This window comes from Marmota flaviventris, chromosome 1 (assembly GCF_047511675.1).
Source record: "Marmota flaviventris isolate mMarFla1 chromosome 1, mMarFla1.hap1, whole genome shotgun sequence".
Lineage (NCBI taxonomy): Eukaryota > Metazoa > Chordata > Mammalia > Rodentia > Sciuridae > Marmota > Marmota flaviventris.
This window is the reverse complement of record NC_092498.1, coordinates 119,097,815-119,111,146: the sequence shown is the minus strand read 5'-3', so window position 1 is coordinate 119,111,146 and position 13,332 is coordinate 119,097,815. Positions and strand designations below refer to the sequence as shown.

Genomic DNA, 13,332 nt, shown 5'->3' with positions numbered 1-13,332 from the left:
ATATGATGGAATATTATTCAGCCATGAAAAGAAATGCAATACGATAACAATGCTTAAACGTGGATGAAACTTAAAAACATTGTGCCAAGTGAAAGAAGTCAGTCACAAAGGCCCACATATTTTACAATTCCATATACAAAACATCTAGAAAGGCAAACATAGTGCCTGGGGCTGAGGGACTGAGGGACTAACTGCTAATAAGCAAGGCTTTTTTTTTTTTTTTTTTTTTAATGGAACTGGGGATTGAAACCCAGGGCCTTGAGCATGCCAGGAAAGTGCTGGGATTAAGGCATGTGCCATCACATGCAGCAAATAAGGCTTTCGTTTTTGGGTGATGACAATATTCTAAAGCTGATCATAGCGATGGTTGTACAACTCTGTTAATGTTGAATTATACACTTTAAAATGGGTGAACTGTATATGAATTTTATCACAATATAACTTTTTTAAAAAGAATAAGCCAGAAGGCTGGGGTTGTGGCTAAGTGGTAGAGCACTCTCCAAGCATGTGCAAGGCCCTGGGTTCAATCCTTAGCAACACATAAAAATAAATAAAATAAAGATATTTTGTCCAAATACAACTAAAAAATAAATATTAAAAAAAAAAGAATAAGCCAGAACTGCATGTAGTAGCACAAACCTTTAATTCCAGATCGTCAGAAAGCTGAAGCAAGAGGATGATGGTAAATTCAAGGCCAGCTTAAGCAATTTTAGTGAGACTCTGTCTCAAAATTTAAAAAAAAAAAGGGGGGGGGGGCAAGGGATGTAACTCAAAGGTGGAGCACCACTGAGTTTGATCTCCAACACTACAAATATATATAAATGGGAAATATGCTTAAAAAAAAGGCAAACTAAGAAAAAAATTACAGGGATCCAAGCTACAGAGAACAGCAAAAAGAAATTCCAGAATAGATGTGAAAAGAGTACTCTGGATGAGAACTGGGTGTAGAGGGCAAAGAGTCCCCAGATTAGATTAGAACCAACAAGGGAGGTATCCAGGCAAAAGATGGAACCAAAGGTTTTGAGAATAGCCCAAAAAAACTCAATTAGTGACACGGAAAATAATTAGTGATCTATGCATGTGATGGGGGGGGGGGAATGATGGGATGTGCAAGAATGGAAGCGAGAGCTGGAGTTGAAGTTGAAGTTCAGTGGTAGAGGACTTGCCTAGCATGTGTGAGGCACTGGGTTCAAGTCTCAGCAAGCATATAATAAAATAAAGGCCCACTGACAACTAAAAAAATAAATAAATAAATAAAAAAGAAAGGAAGAGATATAGTACCCTACTTGATTCAGCCGCGAATATTTGTTACATAATGCAAATGTTATTACTTTGACAATAATTACCAAGATGAGAGAAAGACAACTGTGAACTAAGTACTTATTTCCTATGGACAACTGTCAACAAAAAGTGTAAAATTAACAAATGGAGAAACATCACTATACTAATTTGCTCCCATACAGAAGAATGGCACATGGTGCTCTGTTTTATTATGAACTTCAATATTAATTTTTAAAACCGTATGTTAATTTGGAAAAAATGTAAAAACATCTTTTAAGTGTCTACAGTATTTTGCAGTTTCAAATAATTGAGAAAGGAATGATCCTACTGAGAAAAATGAGGAAATATAGATCTTCAGCCCAGAATAAATTTCCAGTACTTCCAAAAGCCTTCCCTAACCCCAAGTCTCATACTTTTATGGCACATACTTTCAAAAAGCACAGACTAGAATCAAGATAGCATTTATGGAGAAGGCACTCTGCGCCAGGCATTGTACTAAGTACTTTTCATAAATTACACACTTTAATACAATTACCTCGATAGGCGATTGCCATCTTCATTTCAGAGATGGAGGGCCCAACATCATTAGCTAAGGAGTGATGAAGCTAGCTAGTATTGGTACTGCAGTGCCTAACACCATCATTTAATAAATACACATCAACACGGACGTTTTCAAGACATCTGAACGGCCTCCGGAAAAAAATAAAAACCAAGCACCCACCTCTCACGGTGGGAATGGAATTATGGTTTGGATGGCACGTTAGCCCCATGGGGTTCAGAGAGGGTCCCCGAAGTCTATGTACACCAGCACCCCCGCCTTCAGATTCCTGCAAGCTAAGGAACCTCCCATGGGCTCCGGAACCAGCCCGGTGGAAAGACAAGGGGCCCCCAGAGTCAGCAACAACACAACAAACAATTGCCAGAATCCGCGCAAGCCCAGCACAGAGGAAGGTTTTTGCTCTTCTCACAAACCAAAGCCGGTGCACAGGCAGCATTATGGACACTTCAAGAAGAGGAGGAAGCAAAGACTCCAACAGGGTCTAACAGGGCGCAACTCAGAGGCACTTGCTTCCTGGCAGAGCTCAAGGGCGGAGGCCAAGCCACTAAAAAACCTGACCACGTACCTGACAGTTCTCGGGCCTGGCGCTTAGAAGTCACGGCAACAGCGGGCGAATTCCTGGGCTCCCTAGGCCCGCTTAGCCCACGCCATTCTTTGCGATTCGCGCGCTTCTGAACGCTAACCTAACGCCGGCCCCACCCGAGTTTCCACAGCTACCGCAGCGCACGCGCTGAAAACCCGCCCCATGCTGGAGTTCGCGCAGCCTCAGTCAGACGTTGACACGCCTCCCCAACAGCTGCCAAGACACTCCAGTCGTGCTATCTGCGCAGCCCTATGTATGTCTGTGTTCTTTGGAAACGTGCTTCTCTCTAAGCCGATTCTTATATACCCCTCTTAACGGAGTGGAGGTTTGGGTCAGTAGGCTATTGCGTTGGAAAGTCCTCTTTCCCCTACCTCCAGGCTCTTGGTTTTCCTGAATTCCCAGGAGTGCAAGCTGGAACCCGTAGAGTAGGACGGTTGTAGCAACCAGGATTTAGCGGGCAAGAGTCCTTGCAGCCCGAGAATTGGAATGATTTCAGGCTTTAAAAAAAAAAAAAAAAAAAGCTGATCTCTTCTTATAACCCTTCTTTTACAAATGGAAAGCCGGGCTGGGTGGCACACATCTGTAGTCCCAGCGATTCGGAGGCTTGAGGCAGGATTGCAATTGGAGGTCAGACTTCGCAATTTATCAAGGCCCTAAGCAACTTAGCAAGAGTGTTTCAGAATTTTTTTCAGAAGGGCTGGGGTTATGGCTCAGCAGTTAAGTACCCCTGGGTTTAATCCTCAGTACTAAAAAAATTAAGATGTTAGGCTGGGTAGGTAGCTCAGTGGTAGAGTGCTTGCATACGCCCCTGCACCTCATATATACACCAAGTCCCAAAAGGTGTCTAAATTCTGCTAGTAATGGTCCAGTGAAAAATCCCTTACTAATTTCTTTCTCATCTTTAATCCGAGGAGATGCTTCTATAGCTGTGAAACTTTTCAAATCCTTTTTATAAAGAAAAATTGAGTAGAAATAAGCACATTTTGAAAAGCATAATTTCAATCTTTTGAGACTTCTACTAAAGTTGATGATCTAGAAAACTCTTCACAGATACTCATAATTTCTAAGTTTCTAATATTTTCCTCCTCTACTGTTCTACAACTGCCAATTTCCTCAACTCACAACATTTGAGGTCCCTATGTCAAACTTTGAACCAATAATTTGACCCTAAATTCTTATATTTCATAAAGATCTAGAATAAATCATGTTTTACTTACTCTTTCAAAGAGATTTCCCATACTAATATTTGAAAATGCATATAAGTAGCCTGGCACATTGGTGCACATTTGCAATCGCAGTGACTCATAAGGCTGAGACAAGAGGATCACAAGTTCAAGACCAGCCTCTGTAACTCAGTGAGGCCCTCAGCAATTTAGTGAGACCCTGTCTCAAAAAATAAAAAGGGGTGTTGTATTACTTGCAAAAGATGGCACTTAATAATTACAAGTTATCATTCTTCCAAAGACTAATAAGCAAAAGCTACAATGAAACAAAGATTAGCAAGCATCTAGCTTTTGCATGGCACAGAAGTTTATGGGTACACTTCCTTAGTAAATTATTACTCTTATTCCTGCATAGTTATTGTCTTCTCCTTTTATGAGGACAAAGATGAGACTTTGAAAGATAAGTGAGTTAAGGCCAAAGTTCTATAAGACAATAAAGAAGGATCTAGTGGATGAGGTAGGTCCTAACTAGAACAGATCAGGGGCTTCAAGAAATTAGTTTCAGACCAGAATTTACAGCTACAATGCCTTGAGCAGTGACTGTATGGCTTAGAGTTTTAAGACTTCCTCACAAGTTCTTTTAACATTCTTCCCATATAAAAGAGTGGAAATCTCTTTCCTTTTAATCCAAGCCAGCCTTAGTGACTCCTAAGGAACAGAATGGGCATATGGCAGAACTAACCCTGTGTGACTTTAAACCTAAGTTAGAAAAAGGCAATTCAGGGCTGGGGGTGTTGCTCAGTAGTAGAGTTCTTGCCTAGTATGCATGAGGCCCTCAAGTGGATCCCTAGCACCATAAGAGAGAAAATTTTTTTAAAAAGCAATGCAGCACCTGCAAGTAATACAACACCCCTTTTTATTTTATTCTATTCCTTAGAATCCAAATCTTAGATACATCAAGAGGCCACGTGTGCCAGCTGCAATGGCACACTCTTGTAATCCCAGTGATTTGGGAGGCTGAGGCAGGAGGATTGCAAGTTCAAAGTCAGCCTCAGTAAAAAGCGAGGCATTAAGCAACTCAGTGAGACTCTGTCTCTAAATAAAATACAAAATATGGCTGTGAATGTGGCTCAGTGGTCGAGTGCCCCTGAGTTCAATGCCTGGTACAAAAAAAAAAAAAAAAAAAGAGGCCACGTTTAAGTGTTCCCGATAAAGCTCCAGAGGTCCCAGCTGACAGGTACTTTCAACTATCAAACATAAGTGATCCTACCCCACAGCCTTTAAGCTACCCCAGCTGATGTCAAATGCATCCAAGCTGGTACTAACCCAATTTACAGATTTGGAAGCAAAATAAATACTGGTTTAAGCCTCTGAGTTTTGGGGTGGTTTGTTACACAGCAAGAGGTAACCAGATCAGTTTTGGTCTTTTTGTGGTGATGAGAATCAGACCCGGGGCCTTGCTCTACCAATGAAGTATATCCCCAGCCCTCAGTTTAAAATTTTAGCCCTAATTCCTTCTACAAGCCTGAAAAATAAATCCTACTGTCCTTTTCCTACAAATGAGGATACTGATATCTAGGGTGGTGAAATGTCAAGTGGCAGAATCAGAACTTGATAGCTTCAAGAACAGCCCTTTTGACTTGGCTTGGATCCCCTGTCAGATCAGGCTGGGCATCCCCTATACACCATAATGACAAAGTTATTAGTCCTATTTCTCCCAACTTTAAAAATCCAAATTCCAAGGGAAGCTTGGTTTTTGGTATCGTTTTTGTTTTGTTTGTTTGGTGATGTTGGATATGGAACCCAGGGCCTTATACATGGAGGCAAGTGCTCTTCTACTAAGCTATACCCCCAGCCCAGCCACCTTGTTTTTTAAATTTTATTATTATTATTTATTTTGCAATACTAGGAATTGAACTCAGGTGCTCCACCATTGAGCTACATTTCCAGCCATTTTTTATTTCGAGACAAGGTATTGCTAAATTGCTGAAGCTGGCCTATATCCCAAGATCCTCCTGCCTCAGCTTTCTCAGTTGATGGGGTTACAGACCACTGCACTACACTGGTTTTTATTTTATGTACTTGGGATTGAACCCAGGAGCGCTTTACCACTTAACTACATTTCCAGTTCTTTTTGAGACAGAAACAGGGCCTCCCAGGTGAGATTACAGGAGTCCACACAGCACTCAGCAGAATTTTTTTGATTTAATATCAAAGATAGAACCTTAAGGTGGTTAATCACTGAGGTACTCCCTAGCCCTTATTAATCTTAGAGACAGGGTGTCACTAAGTTGCTGAGGCTGGCTTTGAATTTATGATCCTCCCCTGCCTCAGCCTTCTCCCAAACCACTGGGATTACAGGCTTTGAGCCATCACACCCAGTTGGAACTCAGATTTTTAAAATTAAAAAATCACCTCTGAGGGGCTGGGGGATGTAGCTCAATGATAAAGCACTTGCCTAGAATGTACAAGGCCCTAGGTTCAATCCCCATACCACAAAAAACAAAAACAACTGTTCATTTACAGTGTGTCTATATAGACTCCACCAAAACAAAACCCAAAAAATTTTTGTTTTCTCCCCACAAAAAGACCTAGAAGCTTTGTGGAGGTTGTAGAAGGATTTTTGTCCACCTTGGCATATTTGACAACTGCCCTGTGAGTGGTCATCTTTGCAGTTTTCGGGTAAGAAAAGACAATTTATCCTTAGTTTTGGTTAACTCTCCACAGCCTGAAGGGGGATTCAAAAAATCAAGCCAGAATTGCAAACATTGCTTTTCTGCATCTGCCTGCATAGAAAAAAAATAGTTAAATAAAATTTTAAAACACGGGTTTTATTCAGTTTTACCGACGAAAAGAAAAACGTTATCGTTTTGCCGGTTGCCAAAGCACACAGGAAACTTAGTGACCTCTCACTGCCGAAGTCCCTCATTTCACTAACGAAGTAAACAATGTTCAAATAAAGTAGACCTCTTGAAAAAGTAGGCTTCGCTGGCCTTTAAATTAAAGAAAATTATGTTTCCTCCATGCCCATGTATTTCACACCAATTCTGGGCAGTTCAACCGGGCAAAAACAGTGGCTTGCGATATTCTGGCAGGCAAGGCTCACAGGTAACCTCCTTCTCAGCGCAACAGTTCTTCCCACTGCTCACATACTTGAATTTCTGTGCCTACTTGTCAGCTCGAGTTTCTGCACTATGAGCTAAGCGCTTGACATTCGCCATCTCATTTCCCCTTCCCGGATAGGTTAAGGAAAGAATCAGATTATGGGCGGGAAATAACATGTCAACCAATTTGTGAGTTGCCTGTACCTGCATCAAAGGTATAAGTTGGCTTATAAATGCAGGAAACCGTATTCTTGCCTATTCCTAATATTGATAGGGACCACTTTAGAAAGAAGAGCGAAACTCAAGATCATACGGCTAATTAAAAAAAAAAAAAAAAAAACGGCGGAATTTCCCTAACTCGGGTTCCCACTACTGAAACCCCAGTAGTAAGTCAAGCTGCAGACCCAAGCACACCTCGCCACCACCTTCCCAGCAGAGCACGGTAGCCCAGGGTCTCGGGCCGCCCGCTCCGCCTCCACATCACGCGTGGGAACGAAGCTCCCTCTTAGGGACTGCCCAACGCGACCGCCTGCGCGCAAGGGGGCCAGCTTCCACTACCTCTGCCTCTGTCTTCGTCCTACCGCAGTCGCCGTCTCCTTCCAGCAGCTGCCTCCCTGCCTCCAGGCTCGCGCATAGACCAGCTCCCGGGGAGGGTGCTGAAATGTTTCATTTTTCGGCCCGGCACCTCAGCAGCCACCTGATATCCGGTCGCGCGGCGGTGAAGGCGGTGCTGGGCCCGGGTGCGTGGAGGGAGTTATAAAGGGGGAGGGGGCGGAAGGAGGGGCGGAGGGCCGGGCCGCAGTTACGGCGGCTGAAGAGAGACAGCCCGAGCGGGGTGGGGGGGGGCGAGAGCGAAGGCCTTGGGGAGCAGTGCTGGGACCGGCGCGGGCAGAGTAGAGGGGAGGGAAGCGGCGGCCGGACGAAAGGCCGCCAGAGCGGCGGAGGCACTGAGTAAGGGTCAAGCGGCGGGGTCCCAGGCGTCGCACGCCACGGCCTACGGTGGGAGATGGGGCGCGGGCGCGCTGCTCCTGGGGTCGCGTGCGGGAGCGCGGGCACCGGTGCGCGCGCGGGGGGTGCTGGGCAGGGATTTAGGCCCGCGGGGTGGCCGGCGGGCAGCGGGCGGGCTGGCGGGGCCCGAGCCGCCGGGCCGGGGCGGAGGGCTGTGGGCTTGCGCCAGCTACAGCTCAAAGCGCCCGGGCCAGGAGATTTGGCCTCCCGGGCCCCTCCGGCCCGCTTTCCCTCAGTAAGTACGGTCCCCGCCCTTACTCCGAAGAAGGCCGCTGGGCCAGGGCCTGCGCGAGGGGTGGGAGGTTGGCCTGGGGAAGCCGAGTTTCTGAGCTGAACCTAGCGCTCGCCCTTTCCCAGCCACGGGCGCCACTGACATGACCACAGGTGCAGCCGGCTGGGCGAGGGGCGCTTGGGCTGGGTTCTCAGCCCTTGACCTCGAATAACAAGGGGCAGCTGGTGCCGTCCATTGGCAAGTGACAGGCTCTTTACAACACCCTGACTTTTTAAAAGCCTCATCCAGTATACGGTCCCCGACTCCGGGAAACTTCCCCTCCACTCAGTGATGGTTCCTATGGGCGGCCGCGAATCTTGGTTTCTTTTTGTATTAAAGCTGCTTAAAGGTTGTATCCTGAGTTGGGTACCTTCCACTTCTGCTTTCCTTACCCTTATTGGTATTTAGAATACTTAACTAGGAGAGATAACTAAGTTCCAGTGGTTCCTTTTCAAATTTGGTTCCACTTTATATCATAACTTTTGGATTTTTTTTTTGATAACTATTTTAAGAGATCTCTTTTGAAAGTTTGTTTCTTAAGCAGCAGCTAAAATTTCTGAAAATTTACTGTTTTCTGTGACAAATTTGTGTTGATTTATTCTCCAGGTGTAAAAAATTGTAGACAAAGGAGCCATGGATAGGAGAAGTGTGGGTGAAGCAGAAAATGGAGATACTTTCCTTGACCTGAAGAAGCTGCCGGCCTCCAAATCCCCTCATCGCTATACAAAAGTAGGCTTTGTTACTAATGAAATAGTGTTTCTTTATGGGTGGGGAGGTCAGTAACATTGTGTAGGTATTTTGTTGACTACCTAAAGTGGTAGTCTGGTTCTGACTCATTTCATGAGCTAAATAATAACTAAATTTAGTAAAACATTGCTTTGAACATTTTCCTGGAAATTTGAATACCAAAAGTTTGCTTTCAAGTAGCTTTCCCTTTTTTTTGTTGTTGTTGTCAATGTACCTTTATTTGTGGTGCTGAGAGTCGAACCCATTGCTTCACAGTAGCTAGGCAAGCGCTCTACCACTAAGCCACAATCCCAGCCCCTTCTAAATAGCTTTTAAGTGAAGGGAATATTGTCCTGGATCCTGTATGAATATATATGTTGGCACCTAAGTTCTATAACAATTGTGTAATTGATGTTACCGATTTACTTGTTGAGGGTGAGGATTCCAGCTTTGGATGCCTCACAAAATCAGTATTCTCTGTATTGATGTTTCCTTGAGAGGCAAACTACCTACCTATATGAATGATGTGGCCAAGGTAACTGAATTTTTTTTTTTTAACCTCCTGTTACAAATTAGATATGGACTCACAAAAATAAGGCTTCAAATATATTTTCATTACCTTAGTATTTGTAGTAATTTTGAACTGCCCATCTGGATATCTTCTTGAGAGGGGCTCCTCAGGAATCACTCTATGGTCATGTATTTATTAGAGATTCTGCAAAGATCAATATCTTGTTTGCTATGGTATGTTTTTGAAGAGGTGACAAGATTCATTGAGCTGTATAGTACATTTCTGGGTACTTGAAATGGTCTGGGCTGGAGTGTATAAAATGTGCTTAAAGAAAGCAATTGGGAGTACTGATGAGAGAGGTTATGTTCTAGATGGGCCCATGTCTTAGTGAATACCCAGTACTGTACTGGTTTATTATCCCTGATTTCCCAGGATACTGATCAAGTCAGGCCATATTTATGTACTGGTGCTACTATTACCTATTTGATAAAGTGTCAGATAGTGTGAAGTTTTCATTTTCAACATTTAGAACTGAACCTTTATGCCAGGCACGGTGGCATATGCCTGTAATCCCAGAGGATTGGGAGGCTGAGGCAGGAGGATCACGAGTTCAAAGACAGCCTCAGCAACTTAGTAAGGCCCTAAACTCAGTGAGACCCTGTGTCTAAATTAAAAAAAAAAAAAAAAAAAAAAATTTTTTTTTTTTTTTTTTAAAGGCTTGGGGATGTGGCTCAGTGGTTAAGTGCCTCTGGGTTCAATCCCCAGTACAAAAACATACTGAATCCTTCTGGGGTACAGGTGGAGTATTTGGGTATAAAAGGGTTATTGGTTAATTGCTGGTATTTTGTTTGTTTGTTTGTTTATGGTTTTTTGTTTTTCAGGACTGGGGATTAAACCCAGATTACCACTGAGCCACATTCCCAGCCCTTATATTTTATTTTGAGATAGGGTCTCTAAGTTGCTGAAACTGGCCTGGAACTTTGCAGTCCTCCTGCCTCAGTCTCCCTAATCACACTAGGATCACAAGCTTGTACCACCAAACCTAACTGTGATTAATTGCTGTTTTAGCACAATCTGTTTTGTCATGAAAGAATGTGAACTGATGGGAAGCTTTTCAGTTCTGCATTCATATTTAGTCTTACCAAATGTAGATGTTCTCAAATTTGAGTTCTTGAGTAGTGTTCCACAACTTGAAGTCACTGCCTAAAATGTTGACAGGTGAATTCTGAGTAAGATAAGCTTATCAGGGGCAGGGGCTATAGCTCAGTGGTAGAGCGCTTGCCTAGCATGCGTGAGGCACTGAGTTCAATCCTCAGCACCACATAAAAATAAACAAATAAAATAAAGGCATTCTGTCCATCTACAACTACCCAAAAAAAAAAAATTTTTTTAAAGCTTTAAATGGAGGTAAACTGAGTCAGACTGCTTACAAGCTTGTGTTCCTAATCAGAACTTTTTAAATTAAGGTTTTTGCATGTAGCGGTAGGGATTGAACCCAGGACTTCCAGCATGCAGGCAAGCATTCTACAACTGAGCTATCTTCCCAGCCCTGTTTGAATTAAAGTTTTAACTGGTATTCTACTTGGAGAGTCCCAGCAAAGAGACTTTTGAATCACTCTCACACTTTGACCAGAGGGTGGCATGTGTATTTCATCATTGTGTATTTCCTTCTTTATGCTTAAGTCATTTTTAGGAAGATCTTATTGGTCTCTTTTAGGGTAATCCTTGAATTTGTTAGCAGTAAAGATTAAGAAGCTTGCCAGGCATAGTGGCACATGCTGGTAATCCCAATGACCCCGGAGGCTGAGGCAGGAGGATTTGCAAGTTTGAGGTCAGCCTCAAGATTGAGATAGTGAGGCCCTATCTCAAAATTACAAAATAAAAAGAACAAAAATAAGTGGAAAGAGAGCTCAGTGGTAAAGTTGCCCCTAGGATCAATTCCGTGTGTGTGTGTGTGTGTGTGTATATATACAATATATACATAATATATATAAAGATTCAGAAACTTGTTATAGTCAATTTTTTTATAATCCAACCTCAGAATTCTTAAGTATGCCTTACAGAACTGGTTTAATGAAGCATTTTCTATAACTGGAATAATACATACTGAGATCAAATTATTGGAGTACATAAAGCATTTAGTGAAGTTCCTGCCACTTCATGTTCACAGGATAGAAGGTCTAGAAGCCGTAAAGGGAAACTCATCAATGATTTTTATAGGTGATACTCTGTGGAAACTGGTAAATATAGAGTGTTTCCTTACAAGAGCAGAAAAATACATAGGCTAGATGATAGGGCTCCTTAACCTTTCACCCGTCTTAGTTTAATGTTCAGCGGCTTTTTGGGATAATATTGTCTGTTGTTGAGAATTCAAACTCCCCATCCCCAAATGAAGGTAGAAGAGTGCAGATGTTTGGTCAGGTGCTTTCTAGGGTAAACATAACAGTTTCTCTTTGTGTTAGGACATCCTTTGATCCAGCTTGCTTCTCACATGTTATGTGCTCAGGGATCATATTATAAGTCTATTAACCTTGATAAAGTTAATTCTGCATGGTCCAGAAGATTTGGCTTTTTAAGCAGCTCCCAGGAGGGAACTCACTCATAGTAATAAGACTTTAGTCTTCCTTGGAAAACTTGATAAATGTGTTGGTGTTGTCAGGCAACTGAGATATTCACTCCTCAGGGTTCAGATGGTATCTGTTGTGCTTCCAAGAATATCTTAGGAACTCAAGTTAGAGTCACACTGGGTGCTTTCACACCTATCCATAAGCCTCAGTGACAGTTAACTGGAATGGTTATAAGTGAGTTTATCATATGCATCTGTTTCCTTATGATTTTGAGCCATTAATTAATTTTGGGTACTGGGAATTGAACCTTAAGGGCACTTTCCACTGAGCTACATCCCAGTCCTTTTTTTATTTGTTCTTGAGAGCCAGAGAATGTCTCACTAAATTACTAAGTTGCTTAAGCCTCAACTTTGCAATCCTCATGCCTCAGCCTAGCCATTAATTTATAAACTCGGGTCTATTTTGCTAGGCTAGTTTCCTAAGACCAAAAGCTATCTGTTGGTAGTATTTACATTTGTGTTTTTAAAGTGATTGTATTATATTGAAGGATTTGGGGAGGTTATAGAGTCGAGTCTCATCTGAAAGTTGTAGATGAAAAATGGTTTAGACAGTGATTATCAAAATGTGGCCCTCAAAGTGCAATCATTGCTAGTTAAAAACTTTTCTCAAAATGCAGACACCAACCAACATTAGTATCATCTAGTAACTTGTTACAAATAAAAATCTCAAGTCCGTTTTCTGTTGTATTAAGCCAGAAACTCTAGGGTTTAGATCTCAGCTGTGAGCATTTAATAAGCCCTTCAGGGGATTCTGATTCGAGTTTGCAAATCATTGATTTAGGAAACAGAGACGGCAGTGGTGCTTATATTAGTGGAAAAATCGGGGGGAATCATTCAGCTTTTTCTTACCTCATCAGAAGCTCTCATTTACCAGTTTTTGAAGTGTATTACCATCTGATCTATTAGTGATGCCATCTTCTACTTGAAATATAAAATAGAAATGTTTTAGACTGTCCCATTATTCATATTCATGTTTTTCTTAAAGTGAACAGGCTAATCTTAGATCAGAGTGTACATTGTATTGTTCCTCCTTTGCTCCTCCTGTATTTTGCTACCAGCTCCTTATTAAATGTTATCATCTGCCACTTGGACAGGGAACAAAAGCAGAGGATGCTCAAAAAATTCAGCTTATACCAGTGTTGAGCATGCATGTTAAATTTACTAGCTAGAAAGCATGAGTTTTCTTGAGTTTTAACTTAATGTGGGTTCTTTATTACCTTGACTAGTTATAAATGGGCACCATTTTAATTCTTAGTATATGCACAGTCTTCAAAGGAGGCCAGCCTAGTTTGTGGCTGGCTGGCCAGTTGCTCATTGCTGTGGTTACAGCCACATCTATATCTGTGCTTTAAAGCCATTAAGAAAATAGATGAGCAACTGAAGTGGATATATTTGAGCAATCCTCATAGCTTCCATGGAGAGAATCAGTATAAGACTTGAAATTTAGCCTCTGAGAAAAGAATAAAACTTAATTTCAGGTAGAAACAGTAATTACGTAGC

At 42.3% G+C, this 13,332-nt stretch overlaps 2 protein-coding genes across 5 annotated transcripts in view; one reads left to right on the top strand and one right to left on the bottom strand.

Moving 5' to 3' along the window:
- Window positions 1-2,550, bottom strand: part of Sfi1 (SFI1 centrin binding protein) — a 75,504-nt gene extending 72,954 nt beyond the window's left edge. Inside the window, exon 1 of the mRNA XM_027953449.2 lies at window positions 2,406-2,550. The gene's annotated coding sequence lies outside the window, so the exon portion shown is untranslated. The remainder of the gene's footprint in view (window positions 1-2,405) is intronic.
- A 4,995-nt stretch (window positions 2,551-7,545) lies between these two features.
- The window catches only part of Eif4enif1 (eukaryotic translation initiation factor 4E nuclear import factor 1), a 49,387-nt gene continuing 43,600 nt past the window's right edge, over window positions 7,546-13,332 (top strand). For 2 of the 4 annotated variants that reach the window (XM_027953418.2, XM_027953416.2), the window contains exons 1-2: window positions 7,546-7,641; window positions 8,576-8,698. In XM_027953418.2, coding sequence (XP_027809219.1) covers window positions 8,603-8,698 — 96 coding nt within the window. In that variant the 5' untranslated portion in view covers window positions 7,546-7,641; window positions 8,576-8,602. Of the gene's footprint in view, window positions 7,690-7,851; window positions 7,934-8,575; window positions 8,699-13,332 lie in introns of those variants that run through there. The other 2 variants (XM_027953417.2, XM_071615514.1) reach the window with 2 other exon arrangements.